The 26,992-nt window shown below is 39.7% G+C and overlaps 1 protein-coding gene across 3 annotated transcripts in view; it reads left to right on the forward strand.

Annotated features, from left to right (window-relative positions):
• Positions 1-25,039, forward strand: part of LOC126185090 (uncharacterized) — a 427,180-nt gene extending 402,141 nt beyond the window's left edge. For 2 of the 3 annotated variants that reach the window (XM_049927887.1, XM_049927888.1), the window contains 3 exons: positions 7,065-7,210; positions 16,335-16,397; positions 21,203-25,039. In XM_049927887.1, the coding sequence (XP_049783844.1) occupies positions 7,065-7,210; positions 16,335-16,397; positions 21,203-24,453 (3,460 nt within the window). In that variant the 3' untranslated portion in view covers positions 24,454-25,039. Of the gene's footprint in view, positions 1-7,064; positions 7,211-16,334; positions 16,398-16,699; positions 16,760-21,202 lie in introns of all 3 variants that reach the window. The other variant, XM_049927889.1, reaches the window with a different exon arrangement.
• Positions 25,040-26,992: the final 1,953 nt, after the last annotated feature.

Raw genomic sequence — 26,992 nt, forward strand, 5'->3', positions numbered from 1 at the left:
ATCAAAAATACACTGAGAACTTTGTAAAAATTCTTCTCAGTACACAGAAAATTCATAACAAAAGTCAGCCCTCGATTTCGCGTTCAATAGAAATCGACTTTCATCAAAGTTAAGAAAATTTAACCACAGAATATATCTCTGGAATAAAAATAGATCGACAATATGTCAGATGTGCAGATGCATTATAAATATGGCAAAGCAAAATAATGTCATAGTTCATACATAGTATTAATGAAACCATAAATGTAAGTAAATGATGTTCATACAAGTAGCAAACGTATATTTGAATAGGGGCATATTTATAATGGCTTGAAAATGAGCCATGCTCAGAATTAGTAGCGGGAAAAGTAAAATAACAAGAAAGAATAAATTGCAGCTCCGGTGGAACAGAGATACAAAAAGTGTATTTCATACAATTTATTTAAACTGTGTAACAACATACTAAAAATATTTAACATTTTCACGTTTGAACAAAGTTTTATTTACTTGCATGCATTAATGTAATTGCCATGTATTTTAGTGTGCCTGCTTATATATTTTTTTAATATAATCGCAACTATTTTGTAAATTTTAAAAACTAATACAAATGCATCTTGCTGTAGTACTGGCGCAAGATAACTTTGACCACGAGGCAATATGACATAGTGATAAAAATTAACTATTTTTTTCTTCGATAGTATAAGCATTAGGTCTACATTAATTAATGAAACGTTTATATGTATTTCTTAGTGAATGGTATATTTGTCCCAGAGCATCCCCCAACCACACAGACTATAAAGGCCCCCGTAAACGATCAAACCTGTTTGTCAAACGAGCCCTTGTGCATCTGCGGATTTGCCAAACAAGCCGGTACACGTACAAACGAAGTTTGCCAATTTAACTTCACTTTGAATCAGACGCTATTCGTGTACGTGAGTATTTTGACAGCAGTGAGAATGGCCTCAAAAGCAGACAAAGCTGGCATTGTGTGGCTGTGTGTAAAGAAGAAGAAGAAGAAAACAATGAGAGAGAAATTTACCCATGAAAATCTCCTAAAGGAAATATTACTGTCGGAATTCGATGATTACATCAACTTTCGTCGAGTGGACGATGAAACTTTTACAAATCTGTTAAGGTCGTCATAAAAGAGGAAACTTATTAGTCAAATTCGCTTTTTATGTAGCGATGGATGTGTCAAAGAAGCTCGTACTCGTACCAAGCAAGTTTCTCAATTTGACCTTACGTTTGATGCAGACGCTCTTCGTGTAAGATCTATTTTGTCACTAGTCGGAATGACCATAAATGCAGGTAAAATATTTCTAACTTTTACTCTGGCACTGTGTTTAAACAAAACGTAAACGAGACGCTGGTCCAGGGAATGGTTTAAAATGAGAGAGAAATATACACATGAAAACCTTTAACGGAACTGTTACATTTAGGATCTCATGATTACATCAGCTTTCTGCGGGTGGACAGTGAAACGTTTAATGGGTAAACTGTTTAGAGTTACTTCGCCCTCACATTGAAAAATAAGACACATGTGTGCGAATATTAAATTTACTCTCTTCTGCCGGCAGCGGTGGCCGAGCGGTTCTAGGCGCTACAGTCTGGAGCCGCGCGACCGCTACGGTTGCAGGTTCGAATCCTGCCTCGGGCATGGGTGTGTGTGATGTCCTTAGGTTAGTTAGGTTTAAGTAGTTCTACGTTCTAGAGGACTGATGACCTCAGAAGTTAAGTCCCATAGTGCTCAGAGCCATTTGAACCATATTCCCTTCTGCTTGCTCCTCTAATAACAGTTCATTAAAATGTCATAATGTAGCGACAAATGGACCACATCGTCTGTGAAAGAAACGGAGAATTTCGATTTCAGTTGTTCCATTGCACTCCTGCTTGTATCTTATGAGTAAAATAGTGGTATTTGTTCATAACATCTTCCAGCGTAATACGTGGCTGGGAAAGATGTGATACGTCTACCATTTTGGTAACAGTCAGTGCTGTTTTTTTTTTTACCTTGATCGTAATTTCAATAGTTGTGGGAAATCACGATACAATGAGATAAATACTAATACAACAATTTCTCATTAAACATATGCGGCGAATCATCGACACAGCGTCCATCATCTTGTCAAACTTTCCTTCAATCAAAATTTCTCGCAAACACGTCAAACACGCGCTTTGGTTGACAACCACGTCAAACAGTACCGTACACAGTCAAATATTTGGCAAGCATAATTAAGTTTGACAAAATGTTTGATCGTTTATGGGGGCGTTAACAGCCGCACCTACATAACAAACAAACGAATATATAAATGCATACAGACACCACCACGCAAACGAAAGACGACCAAACAACAGACAGCGACAGTTGTCGACGACACTGTGAACAGTAAACTCACATATCCAATAAACCAATACACTGAGAAAGTGAAGTATTTAAGTGAAATATACCTGCAAACGTTGAAAAACCGACATTCTGGTATATGCAGGACAACAAGGTATAATTCCAACGCGACTCATACAGGATGTTACAGAAGGAACGGTCAGTATTCATGAATATGCCAGAAACGATAGTTCTAAGCAAAAAAAGTCTACTTCTCCATCTTTGAGATTGTGAAACAAATCTCTTCTAGTGCAAGCTCTTTGCATTCCATATACTGAAAGGTGGTTGCACGGTCCAAACAAAGAAAAATATGCCCGGTACACTTGGGCTACGAAGTACATACCTTACGAGCATGAGCACTTGTTCATCTTCGCTAATGTGAAACATCTTGCCGGCCGGTGTGGCCGTGCGGTTAAAGGCGCTTCAGTCTGGAACCGCGTGACCGCTACGGTCGCAGGTTCGACTCCTGCCTCGGGCATGGATGTGTGTGATGTCCTTAGGTTAGTTAGGTTCACTTAGTTCTAAGTTCTAGGCGACTGATGACCTCAGAAGTTAAGTCGCATAGTGCTCAGAGCCATTTTGAAACATCTTTAAAATCTTTACTACACAACATATGCTAATAGCTCTTAAGACATGCATTTTAGAGTCCATGTTTACTATACTTTTATGCTTCGAATGATCGTTCCCGTCAAATCCCCAAATACTGGCTATTTCTCCTGGGACGCCCTGTGTATACTGGAAAGCTGCAGTGCATATTATCTCATGACTAAATATTGAGCTCTGACTGGGAGAGCTAAAGGCTGGTTGGTTGTTTCGGAGGAGGGGACCAAAGAAGCTAGGTCATCGGTCCCATCGGATTACGGAAGGATGGGGAAGCAAGTCGACTGTGCCCTTCCAACAAAGGAACTACCCCGGCATTTGCCTGAAGCGATTTAGGGAAATCGCGGAAAACCTAAACCAAGATGGCCGGACGCGGGTTTGAACCGTCATCCTCCCGAACGCGAGTGCAGTGGGAGAGCTAAACATGAGTTTGTTGTAACGCAGTTGGTTTATAAGCTCTGTGGTTTGCTTACTTCCAAGGAATTCAGTACAAAAAGGGGGAGCAGGAGGGGATGGAGGGTGGTTTACTAGGAAAACTTCGAATCGCACCCCCAAATGGCTCTGAGCACTATGCGACTTAATTTCTGAGGTCATCAGTCGCCTAGACCTTAGAACTAATTAAACCTAACTAACCTAAGGACATCACACACATCCATGCCCGAGGCAGGATTCGAACTTGCGACCGTAGCGGTCGCTCGGCTCCAGACTGTAGCGCCTAGAACCGCACGGCCATACCGGCCGGCCAATCGAACCCCCCTCAGATTTTGTAGTAAGGTTGCCCAGTGTATAGTCCGTCAAAAACTGTACACAGATCGAGCATGAAAACAGAAGGAAGGTCTGCTGAACTGTGAAAAAAGAAGCAAAATAGAAACAGTGAACGGTTCCAGCTCAAGATGCACAACGTCGTGTCTATGTGGACACGGTGTTGAACTGCCAAGTGGAAGATCCGGGTCCAGATCTCCCTCGTGCCCCATCTTTTTTTTCACTAAATTATTAACTGTCCGTCCCGTCACTGACGTGGCTGTTCTTTTCCTGTAGTCCTGTCAATTGTCATACTGTACACTGGTTATAGGATATGAGTCACGTGGTAAGAGTATATTACCGTCGCAAGTAAATGGAATGAATAGTGAGAGCAGGCGAGATACCGCATAGACCTGTCTCAGAAATGAAAACAACAAGTAAACGGGTGTGAACTATGTTACAAAGGAATTCAAGAGTTAAAACTTCCACAACGAAACGCAAAGTCAAAGACCTTAAAAACATATCTTTTGGTAGAACACAGGGAAACGTGTGTGATTGTGAAACTGTTGTGTTCGTGCAGCTTCTGTGACAAACTACTATGTTTTTATCATTTCTTCGGGAGTGATCACATTCATATTCATACGAACACCTAAATCGGGCAAGAAGGCGTATCTCACTCAATCACCAGGCGTATAAGTCAAGTGCGTCGATAAGAAATTCCAATCATATGACACACATGCTGTCACCAATGTCGCGTATGAGACCCAGACGTGTTTTCCGGTGGAGGATTTGTCTGACTTGTCGCTTCGTCACCGAACGTTTGCGATTACCATTCGAGAACCACTTCCTTTCGGCTACTAATAAAAGTAGTTGTGCAGAATCAACTTCGTTATAAGACCCATTCTTACATCTCGCTGTTACAAACGGACGTTAAACCACGACACATACACACACAAATTTGAATAAATCGAACAGACACGTCAAGGACCATTAGGACAGTTCAAAATTTTGTGAAAAAAAATAATGGGACACGAGGGGGATTTGGACACGGATGTGTCGCATTACCGTGACCACATAAACACGACGCCGTACCACTTCTACTTCGCTCAGTGTTGCACGTCTTGAGCTTTGACCGTTCTCTGTTTCTATCTTCTTTCTTTTTTTCACAGTTCTACATCTACATCTACATTTATACTCCGCAAGCCACCCAACTGTGTGTGGCGGAGGGCACTTTACGTGCCACTGTCATTACCTCCCTTTCCTGTTCCAGTCGCGTATGGTTCGCGGGAAGAACGACTGTCTGAAAGCCTCTGTGCGCGCTCTAATCTCTCTAATTTTACATTCGTGATCTCCTCGGGAGGTGTAAGTAGGGGGAAGCAATATATTCGATACCTCATCCAGAAACGCACCCTCTCGAAACCTGGCGAGCAAGCTACACCGCGATGCAGAGCGCCTCTCTTGCAGAGTCTGCCACTTGAGTTTGTTAAACATCTCCGTAACGCTATCACGGTTACCAAATAACCCTGTGACGAAACGCGCCGCTCTTCTTTGGATCTTCTCTATCTCCTCCGTCAACCCGATCTGGTGCGGATCCCACACTGATGAGCAATACTCAAGTATAGGTCGAACGAGTGTTTTGTAAGCCACCTCCTTTGTTGATGGACTACATTTTCTAAGGACTCTCCCAATGAATCTCAACCTGGTACCCGCCTTACCAACAATTAATTTTATATGATCATTCCACTTCAAATCGTTCCGCACGCATACTCCCAGATATTTTACAGAAGTAACTGCTACCAGTGTTTGTTCCGCTATCATATAATCATACAATAAAGGATCCTTCTTTCTATGTATTCTCAATACATTACATTTGTCTATGTTAAGGGTCAGTTGCCACTCCCTGCACCAAGTGCCTATCCGCTGCAGATCTTCCTGCATTTCGCTACAATTTTCTAATGCTGCAACTTCTCTGTATACTACAGCATCATCCGCGAAAAGCCGCATGGAACTTCCGACACTATCTACTAGGTCATTTATATATATTGTGAAAAGCAATGGTCCCATAACACTCCCCTGTGGCACGCCAGAGGTTACTTTAACGTCTGTAGACGTCTCTCCGTTGATAACAACATGCTGTGTTCTGTTTGCTAAAAACTCTTCAATCCAGCCACACAGCTGGTCTGATATTCCGTAGGCTCTTACTTTGTTTATCAGGCGACAGTGCGGAACTGTATCGAACGCCTTCCGGAAGTCAAGAAAAATAGCATCTACCTGGGAGCCTGTATCTAATATTTTCTGGATCTCATGAACAAATAGAGCGAGTTAGGTCTCACACGATCGCTGTTTCCGGAATCCATGTTGATTCCTACATAGTAGATTCTGAGTTTCCAAAAACGACATGATACTCGAGCAAAAAACATGTTCTAAAATTCTACAACAGATCGACGTCAGAGATATAGGTCTATAGTTTTGCGCATCTGCTCAACGACCCTTCTTGAAGACTGGGACTACCTGTGCTCTTTTCCAATCATTTGGAACCTTCCGTTCCTCTAGAGACTTGCGGTACACGGCTGTTAGAAGGGGGGCAAGTTCTTTCGCGTACTCTGTGTAGAATCGAATTGGTATCCCGTCAGGTCCAGTGGACTTTCCTCTGTTGAGTGATTCCAGTTGCACCTTCTTCCTGTTTTCATGCTTGATCTGTGTTCAGTTTTTGCCATCTTACCACTAAATCTGAGAAAGGTCGACGGGGAGTCTCCCTTGTTAGGAATGGGTCATGGCATAGTGGCACAGGGGAGGGGCGTGAAGACGCCATGCGTTTGCCGTGCCCCTTCATAGAGGCAACCCGATGGGCAAAGGACACATCTCATCCCAAGAGCATTTTCTACAATTTAAGTCCCTAGGTATGAACCAGCTTGTACATAGTTGTAAACAAATATCTTTTAAAGAAACTTAATATTTATATACATTAACATATCAACACAAATGCCACATAATTATAGAAAGTTTTCCTTCAGTTAATAGAAAGAATTTAAATAATAAAGAGGAAACATTTTACACAACTTTCCACTTCATTACAATAGGTCAAAGACATTACATAGTAAAAAAATACATACTTGACATTAAACAGAATTAATCAGTGCAAAATATTTACAGAATTAATTATGGTGTTGCAGTACAATATCACTCGACTTCAGTCCACATTAACTTGTGGAAATATTGTGTTCTCTAATCATTACAACAATACACTATTTCGTATACAGTGTGGTGCACATTAAAATTTCTGGTGCCAGGAAACTTTGTGTTGAATCATTTTTGCCGATAAAATGTGCCGTTGTGCTGAGAAGACTTTGTATGTTTCACACAGGATCACTGATAACAAGTTTATGTGTGGTCCCGGCACGAGGTTCAACCAGCAGAGTCGTACTTGTCAAGCACGTGAATTTGTGGACTGCAGCATTTCCACGTCATTATACCACCTCAACAACCATTTCCAGCCCGTGCAACAAGAAGGTACGTAAACATATCAAAGTTAATTATCTGTTGGACCAAAGCAAAAATTTGTTATAGAAATTTTCTAGTATATACTTAAGGTAGTAATGATTGTCATCAAACTGTGCGTTGATTTTCATTCAACGTTTTGTGTAGGGGGTATTTATCTTAATAATCTGGATCATAATTTGCTTATTTACAATGGTTCTTTTTTCCCTTTATACTATTTTTAGTTAGTAGTTAGAATCTTTTATTTAGCTGGTAGTACTGACGCTCGCTGTATTGCAGTAGTTCGAGTAACGAAGATTTTTGTGAGGTAAGTGATTCATGAAAGGTATAGGTTATTGTTAGTCAGGGCCATTCTTTTGCAGGGATTATTGAAAGTCAAATTGCGTTGCACTAAAAATATTGTGTGTCAGTTTAGTGATGATCAGAATACGTAAAGAGAGAAATGTCTGAGTACGTTCAGTTTTGCTCAGTTGTTTGAAAATCAAATAACGTAAGAGGTTTACCAACACAGTAATTTATAATTTTCCAAAGGGGACGTTTCACTCTCTCTGTCTCTGTCTCTCTCTCTCTCTCTCTCTCTCTCTCTCTCTCTCTCTCTCTCTCTGTGTGTGTGTGTGTGTGTGTGTGTGTGTGTGTGTGTGTTCTCAGTATATCTAAAGCAAACTGTCAAAGTACTCTACCGACTAAATAAAGGGCATAAAATGGGTCTGGTAGAAGAACTGAATATATATTCACATTACAAAAATATGAAGCTAAAATATTAAACGAAAAACTTGGAAGGGAATCAGTGAATTTCTTCATATGCTTCGATAGTACACTTAAATAAAATAGTAACACATAGAAAAGACCTCTAAACATGTGTCCGAAAACAAATACTTCTTGAGAGGTAGGCAATTTTCTTTGAGTTGAAAACGGTCAGTACTTAGCTCTGTAGACTGTATTCCTGTTGATCATTTGTTGTTCGTTGTGGTTATCTTTGTACTTAGTTCTCTGACTGTGATGCTGTTGTTGTCGGATACAACAGTTACAACTGTAGCAGAGGTTGAAAATACCGTTCCGCCGGCCCCGGTGGCCGAGCGGTTCTAGGAGCTTCAGTCCGGAACCGCGCGATTGCAACGATCGCAGGTTCGAATCCTGCCTCGGGCACGGATGTGTGTGATATCCTTAGGTTAGTTAGGTTTAAATAGTTCTAAATTCTAGGGGACTGATGACCTCAGATGTTAAGTCCCATAGTGCTCAGAGCCATTTGAACCGTTTTGAAAATGCCGCTTCAGTTGTAAGTTACTTTATTTTCACACGACCGGTTTCAGACTGTTATTAAGCCCATCCTCAGGTGTCGTAGCTGTGCTGTGGTCCCCAAGCACCGCGTGTACCAGGCTCGGTGTGCAGCTTATGAGCGCAGAACAGGGACCACAGCACAGCTACGACACCTGAGGATTGGCTTATAACAGTCCGAAACCAATCGTACGAAAATAAAGTAATTTACAACTGAACCGGTATTTTCAGCCTCTGCTATAATGCTCAGTTGCGGATGTTCTTCCCATTCGTACGTATTGTTTTCAGGTTGGGCTGGCATCAGAACAACATAAGAGATTCCGCCTAGCGCGAAAAACGTAAAACGGTAAAATAAATTCCTATTATTCCACGAGGCAGATGGTAGACACGGGGTCGTGCGGTAGCGTTCTCGCTTCCCACGCCCGGGTTCCCGGGTTCGATTCCCGGCGCGGTCAGGGATTTTCTTTGCCTCGTGATGCCTGGGTGTTGTGTGATGTCCTTAGGTTAGTTAGGTTTAAGTAGTTCTAAGTTCTAGGGGACTGATGACCATAGCTGTTAAGTCCCATAGTGCTCAGAGCCATTTGAACCATTTGGTAGACACGGTATTCTATTATTGTGTAGCCAACGGCGTTAATTAACAGGCACGTATCGCATGCCTCGAAACACAAATCGTGAATGGTGGATTGGCACCAAGTCTCTGGGATCCGTACAAGTGAATTTTTCGAATAGCTAGTGGAAATAGAATATGAACTGTTGCAACACTGCTTGATTGCCTGTACATGTACATCTACAGTAAATATAGCAAGCGAAGTGAAAGTTTCCCGACAGGCTCAGATATAACGTTGATACAGCTGAAATTCTGATTTTGGTGGGTTGGTATTTGTTACAGAATAATGTAAGTCAAGAGTCAACTTCATCTGCGGAACACGCTTCTGTAACCTATGTCGCCTGCGTAGTGGCGTTCCACCGGAAGCTGATTGAAATCCTCACGTTTTTACCCTCATTATTTGGCTGACAAGGAGAGAAAAGGTCGTGACGTTAAGTTCCTTATCAGTAAACCACCCAACTTTACCTCGATTAATTTCTAAACCTCTTCACAGCGCCTCTTGAAGAGGGGCATGTGACACCACACCTTGAGAATCGCCCATCGGATTTGGACGTTTAGCTAGAAGGCCTCCTTGGTGCTGCTATTCAAGAGGAACAGGCTGTGTTCCGGCATGGGTTTTATCCTCACGTACAATACATCCATTACAGTCACCTACACTCAACAGATATACCTAACATACACTCTCGAGGTCTGCTAGCCAACAATGCTGTATGATTCTTATTCCCTTCTCCGAAATAATTTTCTTTATACAGCTTTTCTAAAAGGTCGTATTGTTAGCTGTTCCCTTAAAATAGTATTCAGTGCTATCGTAAAGACTAGATTTTAAGTGGATTATCGACAATAGATATCCACTCAAAATTGCTGAGGGTTCATAAGCAGTCTGATTCTTCATCTTCAACATTTATGAAACAAGCGGCTGAATTCAAACATGGCCGTGCATCTCATGAAAATGATCCACGTAACGGTAATTCAGAATTGCGACCATACATGGAAACATCAAGAAAGTGCACAATACTGTATTGTACGGGGTGATTATCATTAAACTTTCGCTGTTGAGAGACTCCCATGAAAAACTAGTGACCGTAGGACAATTAAGCTTTGTGGAAACATTTTTAAGGACATGCGGAAGAGAATTAATGAATAAACCACTGCAAGAAACATATTTTAATTTTCACATGAGAGAGTAACATTTGTTAATTGTGTGCCATGTTTCCGTTCCAGGCTACAAACGTTGCTCATTGTGACGATCATCTGCGCGCAGGACAGCCTGGAAGAGCATAAGAGACATTATTTGACAATTGTTAGCAACACTTTTTGCACAGTGGACTGTGGAATATTCAGCTGCCGTGAAACATCTCATGCACTGCTTGGAAAACATACATCTCGCCCAGTATTCTCAGCTATGGCAATACTAGCTTCTTCAATAATTTGTGACGTAGTTGATCATCGGCCTTTGGCAGGAGCAATTCAACAACCCCAGCTAATTCAAACTTCTGAATCATGTTCTTCAACCCCAGTGCGGTGAAAGGATCTCTCCATATTCCCTTAATACATCGATACTCGCGAAGACCAGAAGAACTATTGCTATTGTTTTGATAAAACAGATTTACGAGTAAAGCCCTGCTCACCGGTACACACCCATGTTGACTGTCTGTAACTGTAATGCACGCTGATGCTTGTGTTTCAACCTACATCGCCGTACCAGTACCGGCGCCTAACAGCAGGTCATGACATTAACATACTAGCAACGCAAATGTTGCAGATCCACTGTCAGAACACCATTCCTATAACGTTTGGCACCGAGCCGTCTACACTGGCTCACGAAGCGAAGGTTTAATTACACTGAGGTTACAAAAGTCATGGGATAGCGATATTCACGTATACAGTTGGTGGTAGTATCGTGTACACAAGGTATAAAAGCGCAGTTCATTCGCGGAGCTCAGACGATTCGTGTAAAGAGGTTTCCAACGTGATTGTGGCCGAACGACGGGAATTAACAGACTTTGAACACAGGATGTTAGTTGGAGCTGGACGCATGGGACATTCTGTTTCGAAAGTCGTTAGGGGATGCAATATTTCAAGATCCGCAATGTCAAGAGTGTGCTGAGAATACCAAATTTCAGGCATTAGCTTTCACCGCGGACAAAGTACAGGGTGTTTCAAAAATGACCGGTATATTTGAAACGGCAATAAAAACTAAACGAGCAGCGATAGAAATACACCGTTTGTTGCAATATGCTTGGGACAACAGTACATTTTCAGGCAGACAAACTTTCGAAATTACAGTAGTTACAATTTTCAACAACAGATGGCGCTGTGGTCTGGGAAACTCTATAGTACGATATTTTCCACATATCCACCATGCGTAGCAATAATATGGCGTAGTCTCTGAATGAAATTACCCGAAACCTTTGACAACGTGTCTGGCGGAATGGCTTCACATGCAGATGAGATGTACTGCTTCAGCTGTTCAATTGTTTCTGGATTCTGGCGGTACACCTGGTCTTTCAAGTGTCCCCACAGAAAGACGTCACAGGGGTTCATGTCTGGCGAATAGTGAGGCCAATCCACGCCGCCTCCTGTATGTTTCGGATAGCCCAAAGCAATCACACGATCATCGAAATATTCATTCAGGAAATTAAAGACGTCGGCCGTGCGATGTGGCCGGGCACCATCTTGCATAAACCACGAGGTGTTCGCAGTGTCGTCTAAGGCAGTTTGTACCGCCACAAATTCACGAAGAATGTCCAGATAGCGTGATGCAGTAATCGTTTCGGATCTGAAAAATGGGCCAATGATTCCTTTGGAAGAAATGGCGGCCCAGACCAGTACTTTTTGAGGATGCAGGGACGATGGGACTGCAACATGGGGCTTTTCGGTTCCCCATATGCGCCAGTTCTGTTTATTGACGAAGCCGTCCAGGTAAAAATAAGCTTCGTCAGTAAACCAAATGCTGCCCACACGCATATCGCCGTCATCAATCCTGTGCACTATATCGTTAGCGAATGTCTCTCGTGCAGCAATGGTAGCGGTGCTGAGGGGTTGCCGCGTTTGAATTTTGTACGGATAGAGGTGTAAACTCTGGCGCATGAGACGACACGTGGACGTTGACGTCATTTGGACCGCAGCTGAAACACGGCGAACGGAAACCCGAGGCCGCTGTCGGATCACCTGCTGCACTAGCTGCGCGTTGCCCTCTGTGGTTGCCGTACGCAGTCGCCCTACCTTTCCAGCACGTTCATCCGTCACGTTCCCAGTCCGTTGAAATTTTTCAAACAGATCCTTTATTGTATCGCTTTTCGGTCCTTTGGTTACATTAAACCTCCGTTGAAAACTTCGTCTTGTTGCAACAACAGTGTGTTCTAGGCGGTGGAATTCCAACACCAGAAAAATCCTCTGTTCTAAGGAATAAACCATGTTGTCTACAGCACACTTGCACGTTGTGAACAGCACACGCTTACAGCAGAAAGACGACGTACAGAATGGCGCACCCACAGACTGCGTTGTCTTCTATATCTTTCACATCACTTGCAGCGCCATCTGTTGTTGAAAATTGTAACTACTGTAATTTCGAAAGTTTGTCCGCCTGAAAATGTACTGTTGTCCCAAGCATATTGCAACAAACGGTGTATTTCTATCGCTGCTCGTTTAGTTTTTATTGCCGTTTCAAATATACCGGTCATTTTTGAAACACCCTGTAGTTGCCGATGGCCCTCACTTAACGTCCGAGAGCTACGGAGTTGGCGTAGGGTTGTCAAAGCTAACAGACAAGCAACACGGTGTGAAATAACCGTAGAAATCAATGTAGGACGTACGACGAACGTATCCGTTAGGACAGTGCGACGAAATTTAGCGTAACGGGCTACGGCACCAGACGACCGACGCGAGTTCCTTTGCTAACAGTACGACATCGTCTGCAGCGCCTCTCCTGGCTCGTGGCCATATCGGTTGGACGCTAGGCGACTGGAAAACCGTGGCCTGGGTAGATGAGACCTGATTTCAGTTGATAAGAGTTGACGGTAGGGTTCGAGTGTGGCACAGACCCCACGAAGCCATGGACCCAAGTTGTCAATAAGGCACTGTACAAGATGGTAATGCCTCAATACTGGTGTGGGCTGCCTTTACGTGGAATAGATTGTATCCTCTGGTCCAACTGAAGCCATCGTTAACGGGAAGTTGTTATGTTCGGCTATTTGGAGACCAACTGCAGCCATTCGTGAACTTCGTGTTCCCAAACATCGATGGAATATTTATGGAAGACAATGCGCTATATCACTGGGCCACAACTGTTCACGACTGGTTTGAAGAACATTCTGGACAGTTCGAGTAATGGTTTGCCCAATTAGCCACCCAGATCACCTGACATGTGTCCCATCGAATATTTATGGGACATAATCGAGAGGTCAGTTCGAGCACAAAATGTTGCTCTTGCAACACTTCACAAGTATGGACAAGTATAGAGGCAGCATAGCTCAATATTTCTGCAGAGGACTTGCAATGACTTGTTCATTCCGTGCCACTTCGAGTTGCTGCACTACGGCAGACAAAAGGAAGTCCGACACGATATTAGAAGGTATCCCATGACTATTGTCTCGTCAGTGGATAACTTCCATATATTATCACGAATAAAAGACTTGTGAATTACCTGACGCCATAGGCATATTAGAAGCAGGATTACGAGACATTTTATACTGGTAATTAAGTAGAAGAGAGCTTTGTGTCAAATAAGTGCTGCATTTGTACTGTGTTGATCTAAATCAGACGTGGAAACAAATTTCCTAATGAATTTCATAGAAATAGTTGGACCGTTTTAAAAAAAATAAAATTCATTTTCTGCTTTATTTTGTTGTTAGGGTAACTTGTGGGTCCACTACTTCACTCTGTAGAAAAAAGACAGACGTACGGTATTGTTGCCTGGGAGGATCCGAGGGGTTACTGAGCCACCTAACTGGACAGGGTTTTCTTCCTCCCTTTTGTCATTCTGCATGAGAGTTGTGTCTTCAGGGTATCTATTGAGTGTGTGTGACTAAGATGTGTGCGTACACAGGATGATTTTGCTAAATGAGAACAAACTGCCTGAAACAATCTCATGAGAGGATAAGAACAAAGAAGATCATGTGAGCATATGGCTGGAAAAGCGTTACAAGGAAGGTACACCCACTTGCAAGTGAAAATAGAAGATCGTTGTCCATAATTACAGTATTATCTATAGACTTGTCTCTGAGACGATGGCTTTGTGGCCGGTTCGTCACACAGGCCACTGTGGTGCTGGAATATCTGTCATCGGACCTATCCACAGATAAGGCTACCATTACGAGAGGCGGTACTGTCAACCTTCATGACACCCACCAGTGGGTGGCAGCGAAATATCAACACAGGTTGAGCCTCAGTGTGTGGGCGGTGAGTATTGGCGACTGTTTCGTGGGACCAATCATCCATCCACAATACCTAACAGGTGAGGCAGATCTGCACCTCCTGCGAGTGACCCAGCCTCTCTTGCTAGAAGACATGCATTTGGTGGTACAGAGGGTAAAGTGGCTATTACATGATGGTGCGCTGGCTCACTGACTTCTCGAGTGCGAGGTAAAACAATAGTACTGGCAGAACATTCCCGCTTGGCTGGTGTGTTCTCACTTGTGCTTTCAACCATTGAAACTTTCACTGCCCGTGATCTTTTATCTTCACTTTCAAGTAGGTGTACCTCACCTGGAATGCATTTCTGACTATGGTGCCATATGACATTACTCACCACGTATCCCCTTATGGATAATGTCCTCCAATTTGTCTCCATTTCACAAAATCACCCAGTGTGGTGTGATGTCGTGTGTTGTATGACGATGAGAGAAGAATGAGATGAAACCAGGTCCCAGCATACAGCACAGTCCTGACGGATCACAGACAGTGATCCGTATCCTCACATCGTGAGACACTGGGGAGAAGTTTGGAATTTAATCCAGCACATTGGCACAAACGCTGACGACTGAGAACTGCTTGCCACCACCTCTCCTGCCCTTGCTGGTCAAATAGTGACGATAAACATTTATTGCACCACCAGGATTCCAACTGTCTACCTGCAGGTCGAACATCACTGCACAGGCGTGCGTTAGTGACCTTGGCTGTGGAGAAAATTTTTATGCCAAAAACAAAAAGCTAGTGGCACTGTACCTACCGGTCATTTCTTAGATACAAAGGGGAATCATATTGTCGATTACCTTGTAAAGGGCAAAACAATAACTGATCAGTGCTACACAAGTCACTGCGGCAAAATGGATGAAAAAATGACTGATACGAGGTGTGCAATGCGAAAGGCGAAAAACCATCTCCATCAGTACAATGTACCAGTTCATAAAGGTACTTTTTGAACTGAAAAACTGAGTCAATTGGAGTATGGGTTGTTGGAACCTCCACCTCATTCCCCAGATGTGGCAGCCACTGGACCACCACCTGCTGCAAAATCTACAAAATAGGCTGTGGCAGTAGAAAATGGGTTTTTTGCTGACTTTGAGAGGGACGACCCACCTGTGTAACCAAGGTCACAGTTGTACAGAGGTTTTTAACAAAGAGGTTGCGAGTTTGCATCTAGATGATGTAAGGAACTATTTTGTTGGCAAGGGTCACAGCATAAAGTTTATGATCACCTGATTTTGCACCAAGGTCCTGCCTGCAGTCTCTCATGGAATGAAAGCCCGGGACACTGTCAACATCAGTTCGTCAGTTAGATGGAGAGGTAAAGCTCAGCAGCAAGCTCAGTGGCAATAGAGAGTGTGCTATGTGTGCCGCTGGGTGCCTCAGTGGATACTGGATTGCAAATCTGAATGCTGGGAATTTGATTCTCAATGCTAAAATCTTTTCTGTCATTTATAGTTTCTTTCGTCTCTGGTAACCATTAGTTAATGTTAAGAATGCCAAGTTTCTTCTAGAACTAAAAACAGTTTAAGTAGATAGAAACGTGAACCCCTCTCCTTCTACATTCTAATCCAGTGCCTCCTCATTCAGAATGTTACATCACACCATGTCTAGTGAAGAATACTTAGTAAATAATTGTCATGATCAAACCTACCTCATGTTGAAGACTGCCTTCATCCTACTTTGTTTTAAATTTGATACAAGTTGGAATACTCACTGTGAGCTTAAGTTAAAATGTGTGGTGGTTATCTAGATGCAATATCTGTACGTGCATAAATGTTATTTAACTTATAACTGCTACTAAATACAGGATTGTATATTGTATGGTATTTTCGCCTTTTTTTACAGATATGAATGATGAACCTGGATTTGAGCCCCTTAAAGTACGCCGTTCAAAGAGACAAGCCAAAGGTAAATACCAGCTGATCAATATAATGCATTTCAGTGTAATATAAGGTAAACGTTGCTGTAAATGTATCCTCTTATGTGTCTACTGCAACACAAATAATTTACAAAAATTGAAAAAATTATCATATAGCATCAGTACTAGGCTACAGTAAACTAAAGCCTCTAAAAGTTGAAGCATGAATTATATAACAAATCAACCAGTCATGTAACGCTGATTATTCAAATATAACCTTGCCTACAAAAGTTCTTTGTAAATTGTAACATCCAAAGATAAAAATTTAGTAAGCTAAAATTGCCTATTGCAGAGAAAAACCCTCACCAACAGTGAATGAGTGACTGTCGACTGAGGCTGCTACTTTCTATGTGTAAGTGACCAAATCTGAAGACTTGCATGCAGCACCATTCCAAGTAGAATAGACAATGCCTCTGAGACTATGACATGAAGGACAAAATAACACGGGACTTGACTAAAAACAAATGTACTGTAATTATGCTTGCACCATGATAACTGAAACGTAAATATAATATTTTTATTGCCAATAATAAGACTTGAGGGAGTGATGGAAATGTAAATAGAACCATATTCTTCAACACTTTTGGGTATCTTACCAAAAGACTTGTAAATCTATCCCTCATGTGGTTGAGATACTGCTACATAGCGAAATCCTGACACTACTTCTGTTAAATACCTGCTGAGCAACATAAAATCATAAACAGTATATTACTAATGGTTTTCCACTACTTTCATCTTATTTTTCTTGGCTTCTTCAAAATAGTATGAAGTACTATGGATTGTGGACTCTTATTTCTTTCATTTTTTGTCTTTTTTCTTTCTGTCACTATAGGCTTCATGTGTTGGTGAAGTTGGCAGACAGTATTTTGAATCACTGTATGCACAATAGAATGTCTCTTACCTCTTTTAGCTGTACTACATACCAAGCTCTGCAAATTTGAGAGAGATCAAGGAAAAAAAATTGGCAATCAAGAAGCAATCACACTATCAGTAGAATAAATCTTTCACCTGATAATGGAGTATTCACTGCTTGGAAATTTTCTGAGAGACTGAAATGTGTACCAGATCTGGACTCAGACTCAGAACTGTGCCTTTAGCAGGCAGTGCTCTTACCAAGTGACCTTACTAGGCCTGGATGGCAGCATTCTGTGTTTGAGTGCTGGTCTGACACCTTTTTTTTAAACCTGCCCTGAAGTTTCACTCTCACTCATAGTTTGAAGGCATTTACAGATTCCAAAGTTAAAATAAATGAGAAAAGCCACATAGCTATAGAAATCAAGGTTCTCATGAATATGGTTTCTTTGTGTTAAGCACTGTGCCATCTCACTAGCCCTTTTTTTTTTGTCTGAAAGAATTCAAATGCATGCTCTGTATGGTAAGAGTGCCTACTATTTATTGGGACTCAAATCCAAGAGCTTTGAATTATGGCTTCAACACTCCTTCAAATAACCTAGAACCCTGCACTTGTTCACTTTCATTGTTTACTCTGCATCAGAACCATAATTGGCAATCCAATCAATCACAAAAAATGGCATGAACCCAATCAAATACGCTGCACCATTTGAATTGCTATTAACTAAGATTCTTTCCATCATTTTACAGAACCTTTTCCTCAAGTTATAGCTGCTGCACCTTACATTACGTCACCGCATCATTTTTGTTGAGTCATTCTAATCATTTGCACAGATTTTTTTCCTTACATGATTGGCAATGTTCTGATTATAATTTCAGAAAAGTAGATATGTTAACTGATTCTTCTGTCACTTCTTGTAGTACAACTCCATAATTATAAATGAAAAGGTCAATATTGTGTATGCTCTACAGTATCAATTTATTTTTCTAACCATTTCTCAGCTTGCAAGGTCAGCATCAGATTTTAACTGTCTGCCATCACCACAAAAAGTATAATAATCATGAACAACATTGAAAAAGATGTTACACATCAAGAATGAGGTATGAGCACAGATAAAATATCATATTTGACAGTTGAGTCATAATGCAACAAAAAATATAAAAGTTAAGCTATAAATAAGTATAAAGGGGACAAACCAGAAAAACATTAATGCTACACTTGGAAAAATTGTATTGATACAACAATTTAAATTAGCAGTTCCAGCAAAGTAAAATTAATACATAACAAGAGTACCAAAAAATAGCTTGTAGAGATACTACATATAAAAATGGCCACTTAGGCATGCTTCTGCACTACTATTTCCAGTTCCAAGGGGCTCTGTGTAAATAGTTAAATGGCTTACCCAAGAGGTCTTCTCTAAGTCCATACTTTCTTGAACTATTCATCATTAATTTGAACAACATTTCTTTGAATAACAAATCTTTCAGTGCAAATACCACACACTGGTTCCGATATACAGATGATGTTCTGTGTATGTGAACAGGCACTACAAAACAGCTCAACACATTTTTTCATAACTTAAACAGTCAACAAGAAGACAATCAGTTCACGACAGAGATTGGCAACAAATCCATAAACTTTCTCAGTCTAACTATTGACATCAGTACACAAACCTATTGTTCAAAATCTATAGAAAACTACAAATACAGACACAGACTCACAAACACACAGCTTTCCACTCAATGGTGCACCATCTCTTATCTGTTTCCATATCCAAAGAACATTTAAAAGCAGAATTAGACACAATGAAATGTACTGCCTCAACCAAAGGCTATACTCCTTATCCCGACTGACTACATCTTGCATTCTTTTTCTTTCTGGTGCACTTTATCCAGCCAATGTTGAGTCAGGGCTGTTATGATTCTTCTCCAGTTTCATCGAGAACCAACGATACTCTTATGTAGATATTGTTACAGTGGGGTTGTCATTCCCAAAATAATTTTAAAGCTACTGCCTGTGTAGTAATCAGACGGTCTTGTAATCGCATGGTCAAATGTGACATTGTTTTATGAAGTGTTTGCACCTCATGTATCTGAGGTGGGATGTGGCAATGAGCCCAGAATTTTCCTAGATGGATGGGGAAAACCACCTAAACACCACATCCTGGCTAGCCAGCACACTGGGCCCAATCATTAATATGCAAGGCAGATTTGATCCAGGGCCAGCACTCCTCCCCTGTCCTAGAAGTGGGTGCTTTAATGCCCTTGGCTATCCAGGCTGGTCACATCTTGCACTGAAAACAAAAATAGAAAATTATACCCCTCCTCTATGCTCTCTCTCTCTCTCCTGCTGCCTCCAATGTTTGCAGGAAGTGGTGTGGAGTCCCACACCTAGGACAGATATCACAGAGTTTAACCAGAACACTGAAATACTGCAATTATAGAATTTCCTACTATATGAGGAACACAACAGCTCAGTGTATTTTCAGGGCCGATCACCTTGATGTTTAGTCCCTTAATCTCCATTCAACCAACCAACCAGCGTATTTTAAATTGCAAGATAAGATCCAATTAGTAGCGAACAGAGAGGTATGCAAAATTATTTGTCCTGGTTGTGATACTCAGGCAGACACATAGCAACTACAGTGGCTGAAAATGGATGCAGCAGGAGTTGCAGAATTATGAGTCCACATTTTCTGAGCATGTACTGAGCAAGGGGAACAGCTATCTGCCACAGTCCCATGTTCTCCAATTAGCAACCAAATGCCAAAACTTATCCTTTGTAAGCCCTGCAAATTAACAAACATTTGATTCTCAGTCCTGATTTAATATTGAATAACAAAACACTGCTCAGTACTTGCCCTCTTCTAAACTCCATTTAATCCTCACAGTTTTCCAATGCTTCTGTGCTGTCTACTCCACTCAATTCCTCCATTTTTCGTGTATTTTACTGCAATTGTATATGTACTCCATATATTCTTTTATTTCTGTATCATTTTCCATATGGAATACCTCATCAAATTATTCTTAAGTATTATTGTCACATATAAATTTTATTTTATTAGGATTGTTAATTTCATTTAAAATGTTATATAGGCACTGTTTTTGCAAGTTTAGTGTTAATGTTTTTCTGGCTTGTTCCTTTTATATTTATTTACATTTTAACTTTAATATTTTTAATTGCATTACCAGTGCAGTGTCAAAAATGACATTTTCTCTATGTTCATACCTTACTCTTGATGTGTAACATCTTTTCCAATGTTGTTGATGAATGTTTTACCCTTTTTGATGATGACAGTCAGTAAAAGGCCTTATAAGCTGAGAATCAATTAGCAAAATAAATCAGTACTGTAAAACATACACAATATTGTGATTTCCATTTACAATTTTTAAAATGAATTTCATCAGTTCAGGAAAAATGAATTAGATCTGCCCCAAATTAATGATGACTGAAATTCATTCTTTGCATGAGTAGTTTATTTGCTCCAACTCACATAAATTTGTAAATACGGTATCACATTAAGTTGCTTTTCCTTTTAAAGTGACACTTATGGTTTTTGAACTTTTTCTGTCATGCTCCAGAGTGTTGTATCTTTCTCTACATACAATGCGAATCTTTTGTAAATACAGAATTTTAATAAAACTGTATAGTTGTCTTGCATGAATACAGATCTTTCTAAATGCATTTTCATAATAAGCATACTAATTATACAATTAAAATATATGCTAAGATTATACATCTTGAAAACATAACACCTTTTGTTTTACCAAGCATAACCCAAATTTTTAATTCCAAGGCTCTCTGTTTTGCTTTTGAAGAAAAGTACCACATAGTCTAGTTAAATATCTGCATAGAATTAGGATAAATTGTGTCACAGCTCAAGTACTATGAAACGTTTAGTAGTTAAATTAGCCAATAAAATTGAAATATCTCATGTTACAGGTGCTGCAAGAAGTCCAGACTATATGGTAGATAGCTTGCCAGAAACTTCATTTACTTGTGAAGACAAGCCCTCAGAAGGCCTTTATGCAGATGTGGAAACACAATGCCAGGGATTTCATCTCTGTCAGAAGGTGAAAGGCGTCATGACCCTAGTATCCACATTTGTATGCCCACACAAAACAGTTTTCAATCAGCGTGAGGGAAACTGTGACAACTGGGCAGATGTTGATTGCAGACTTTACTCACAACCTGAGCACAGCTTTGTCAGGAAACAAAATAGGAAGCACACACATAACAAAAGGGATACAAGCCAAATATTGAAACCACTAGATTTATTCACTTATTCCAGTGGTGTGTCTGACAATTTAAAGCAAAATATTTCATCAAAAATTCCCAGTTTTAGTTCCAGAAGTAAGAATAATGCAACAAGTACACCAATAGCTGCAGGTTCCCTATACAAATACAGTAAGCCATTAAAAACGTCAAGCAGTGAGAATAAGTTCGAGCAAAGTAACAGAAGAAAATGGATGAAAATGAACCTGAAACTAGATTTTCCACCAACCACACCTTCATCTCACAAACGAATAAAACATGAAGTTACTGATGAAAGCAATGAAACTGAGGAAGAATATTATGACTATATAGATGACAGTTATGAAGCTGACCTTGTACCTCCTGAACAGGAAAATTCAAATTTGACAGCATACAATGACTCCAGTAAGTTTGAAGCTGATTACAGTACACATTTACATTCTAATAATGAAAGTATTGACACAGTAACAACACATTTGGCCCATACTTCTTCAGATGAGCTTCTAATAGCAGATAGCAATAAAAGTGATACAGATTCCAAGGGAACCATAACTACCTTGCCTTCCGTTAGCAGGCCCAGTAATAATCAAGAAAATGTGAAAGTTTGTGCAGAAAATGATACGTGTGACTATAAAGATGAGTTGGAACACATAACAAGCAAGGAGGGAACAGTTGCCCGTTCTAATCATACTCACAATACAGAAACCTCACTACATTCAGCAGAAGAGCAATTAGCCCATTTCCACAGTAAAAATAATAAAACATTAGCACCCTATAATGACGAATATGAATATTATGATTACTACATAGAAGACATTGAAGACGAATCAGATGAAATAATTAATTACCCTATGGAACAAACAACAGCTTCTGGTCTGGCTCATGATAGTGAATCTTCCCCTGACGTTAATATTTCCATTCCACACTCACTTACATCTACTGAAAAATCAAACTCCTCTACAACTGAATTGACAGTATCTTATACAAAGGTACCTAGCACAGGTACAAATGCAAGTGATGCTGAGGATAAATATAACTTACCAGCAGTAGAAACTGAAGAGGACCTTGAAATTACCCAAAATAAACACTTGGAAAGCAGTTCCCAGAAAGCCGCAAGTGAACATGATGGTGAGAATAACAAACATAAGAAATCTGAGAGTATCCCTGTGACTGAAAGTCCAGAAATATCTCTAGAGGAACCTATTTCACTTGTGGATGAGAAGTATGATTATTATGATTCTGATTCAAATGATGATGATGCTCAGCTTAATGTGACGTACAAGGAAGTTTTGAATACGAATTTTGGTTCCACTGAAAGGTCACAAAAAGATATAAGTGATGCAAAGAAAGAAAATGTCATGCATCAGCATAGCACAGAAACCATTAATGAAACAAGCTCTTATGAAGATGTAAAAGATGTTACAGAAACTCAGGTTCCAGATATTGAACATCTTAAACTTCCTGAAGTTACAAATTTTCACGAAGAGAGGACAGACCATTCCACCACCCTACCATCACTACTGGATCATGGTCACAAAATGGATACGGACTTGTTTTCTGGACCAAATGTCTTACTAGAAAATGGATTGCCTCTGGTTCTTAACACAACTCTGGATGATCAAAACACTGGAAATTTAGTTTCAGAAAATGTTGCACAATTTAATTCAAGTAGTCTTCCACAATATACTGAAAAACACATAAAAGAATCTGATGAAAATAATAACCAGTTTCAAAATCCATTACAAAATGATGGTAAGGAAGCTAAAATAAACAGTTCATCTGAAAATACAACGCTTCGTACTACAACTTCACAAGGTACTTCTACTCTTCAAATTCCTAACCTTTTTCACCCACCCAAGCCACACCTAGCCTATCATGGAAGACACTCAACTCCGCTGCTTCCCCCAGTAGTCATTCGATCAAAAGATGGTGCTAATCATAAATCTAGAGTTAGGAACAACAGGCATAAAACGAAGAAAACCCAAAATGATGAGATACGTACAACAACTGAGACTTTCATAAAAAGTGAAAATGACCCTATTATATCAGTATCTGATAATTACTTTTCAACAGATAAGGAACTTATCCCAAATAAAGATGAGATAACATCAACAGACTCAACAAACAACACAGGAAATATGTTAAGAATTTTAGGTACAGTGAATGAATTCAAAGTGGAACAAAAGACAGAACCAATTTTTCAGCAAGATACTTTCACACATCCTGAAGAATCCATAACAGTGGTGCCATCTACAGAAATTGCTCTTGGGCAGGCTGTATTAGAAAACGACTTCAGAGTAAAGACTGATGGCTTACATAGCTGCAAAGGAAATGCTGGCTGTTTACATGGGCAAAGTCAGTATACAACCTTGTCTCCTGTCACTTACAAGTTTCATAATAAACATACTGATCACTTATCACATGTATCTCAAACTGCTGGATTTCTATCTGAACACACTGAGAAGAACCTACAACAGCCAAACTCCCTTGAACAAAGTACTTTCCAAAAATTTAAAGGTAGTGAAGGGAAAACAAAGTCAGATGAACAAGTATTAGGGACTGACATTCCACCAACATCATCAGGAAATACTGTGGATTATGTAACAATAACACCCAAGGTACAGTCATTGAAAGATGCATCTGAAACAGTTACTACTGAATCTCTGTTTCCCACATACACACTATCTGCTATTAATGCCCAAACTAATCAAAAATCAAATCATGACAGTTCAAGGTTTGTGTGCTCCAGTAAAGAACTTTATCGCTACTATCCAGACCCATTAGACTGTCGTATCTTCCACTATTGTTCTCATGGTTTCCATAACCAACAAGTACTAGATTTCAGGTTCATGTGTGAAAATGGTACAGCCTTCAGTACAGACACTCAAAAATGTGAAAATGAAGAGGAAGTACAAAGCTGTTCCATGACTAAAAAATAATGTGGCCATTTACAACTTACAGTCCTGTTGAAATACAAAATAAACAATGAAACAGAAGCTGATTATTATAATTGGCTTATTGTTGTGCTGATCTGAACTGTGTTCACAGCTACAATGGACATTAATTCAAAGTTGAATTAGTGTTGCTTTGATGACTGAAGTAATATATTCTTCTAAACTTATATTGTACATTATAAGTAATAGAGTTAAACCTTTTCTGGAAAACAGCGTAGGATATTTCATGACAGCAGCAACAATACCTTGTATATTGTGCTGAAATGAATTTATCAAGTAACTTCATTATTGAAGTTTGTCTATGTGCTTTTCCGTAAAGGTTTTACTGTGTTACTAATCATTAAGCTTTTGTTTATATTTGTAGTAAATACTCATTAAATACTGTGAAAATGTGAATAGTGTTTCTTGCAAATGTCTGAAAAATTCTAATGGATTTTTATAGGCCCTGACAGTTATGTAAATGTTTGAAATTTAAATGAAACAGGTTTTGTTTCCTAATGCTGTATTTAAAAGAAAATTTAATTTCATTATAAAATTGTGTATTATATGTTGAAAGATTTTCTCTTTGTTATCATTTTCATTATTTTTCCCATAGCTGAACTATGATGTTTTCTGTACCCACATAATCTATCCTTGGAGTGATATGAACTACTTTCATACCATGGTTTTGGAATACGTGATACAAAAGGCACAACTGTAGAATTAAGTGTAACTTTCCCATGTGAGCAAACTGTTGATACATCTTAAAAATGCTCTTGTGGTTTCCTGCTGTGTAAAGTCAGTCGAATCTATCTTTGTTCTCTACCTTGTGACTCAAAATTCATACTGAAGGTGGAAGGAATATTTTCCATGAACATAAGAATATTTCTGGTCTGGACTACTGGTACTTACCTAGAATTACAACTTGCCTCCAGAAAACAACAGAGAAACACTTTTTTACATATTATTGTAATTCAAACTTATTTCAAATATAAACATGGATACTGTATAGTTTGTTATATCTCTCTAGGCTCTGTCTTTAGAACTGCATACATCATCTTTCATTACACCCAATATTTATTTTTCAAACCAAAGTTTCCTTAAGTAGTTATCTGTGGTAAGCTTGTATATATTTCACCTTTAAGGGAAACTCTTACAATTAATACATCTCTTTATGATGAACATTACAATTTACTTATTGAGTTTTCAATTCACTTATTTATTTATATTCTAAAAGTTTAACTGTTACCTGAATTGCCAACTTCCCAAAATAGAACAGTGTGAAGAACACTAACTGGACAGACAGGAATATGACCAGACTGAGATTAAATTCATGTAGTGGATTAAAGACTGTTAGTCTGGTACATCAGCCAGCCTGAATGTGGCTTTTATGCATTTTTCTACACTTATAAAGGCAACTGCTGGACTGGTCTCCAATCTCAGCTTTAGGAAATAAGATCAGAAATAGTCATAACACAGAATACTTACATGATTCACAGACAGACTGTGCACTTGAATGAAGCTATCCTGTTGAGTGTGGCACCAGAGATGACATCAAACCACAAAGTTAAATTAAATACTTTTAAAAATGCCAAATCGTGAAAACATATGATAGGATATATTCTAAGGGACATAGAACTGTTAGGATGCTATCCAGAATATTTGCAAACTGTAGTCAGTTCTGGTGCACTATCTAGATAAAGAGGTAATAAGTAAATTGTGCTCCATACAAAGAACACAAGGTCAATGGTTCAAATGCACATACAGCTGTCCTGATTTAGGTTTTCTGTGATTTCCCTAAATCATTTCAGGCAAATTCCAGGATGGTTCCTTTGAAAGAACATGGCCGACTTCATTCTCCATCCTTCCCCGTTCCAATGGGATCGATGACCTAGATATTTGGTCCCCTCCCCTGAATCAACCAACCAATCATACTAGCTAAAGTTATACCAGTTTGTTACAGCAGTAAAGTAGTTCACATAGATGTTCAGAAAATAGACTTGAAAATAAGAAATTAGTTATAGTTCCAGTATAATGTTACAGTCAATCATTTTTAATTCCTAACTCATGAGGTGAGGTCTCTCAGACTACATGACAATTTTTGAACTCACTCTCCAAGGTAAGCTCTCTTGGAATGCTTCTTTGTACCCTCCTTAAGTCACTAACCCCTCAATGTTTTATTGGCAGTTGCATTATCGCCTTATTTGTTTGTTGTTGACACATGATGGGTTTCCTAGACTGTGCATTGTGGACTACATACCCATATTCTAGAGTACAGCACAAAATGTGTTCACAGGAACACATCATTTTCAACATTCCATAGTTTGATGAAACTATTGATAGAAGGAGAAAGCTGTCAGTGGTATACATTAAGAAATAGATGAAAATGACAATGATTTTGTATCACCCATTGATTTCAATTCTGCAAGTAAATAAAGGATCATTCAGAGGAAGAACTTCAGACCTATGGTGATCGAAACCTTCCTGTTTCTCTAGTAAAGTATGTTAACTGTTAAGTAAAATTAAATGTGTTCTAAGTGGTTGT

This window comes from Schistocerca cancellata, chromosome 4 (assembly GCF_023864275.1).
Source record: "Schistocerca cancellata isolate TAMUIC-IGC-003103 chromosome 4, iqSchCanc2.1, whole genome shotgun sequence".
Classification (NCBI taxonomy): Eukaryota; Metazoa; Arthropoda; class Insecta; order Orthoptera; family Acrididae; genus Schistocerca; species Schistocerca cancellata.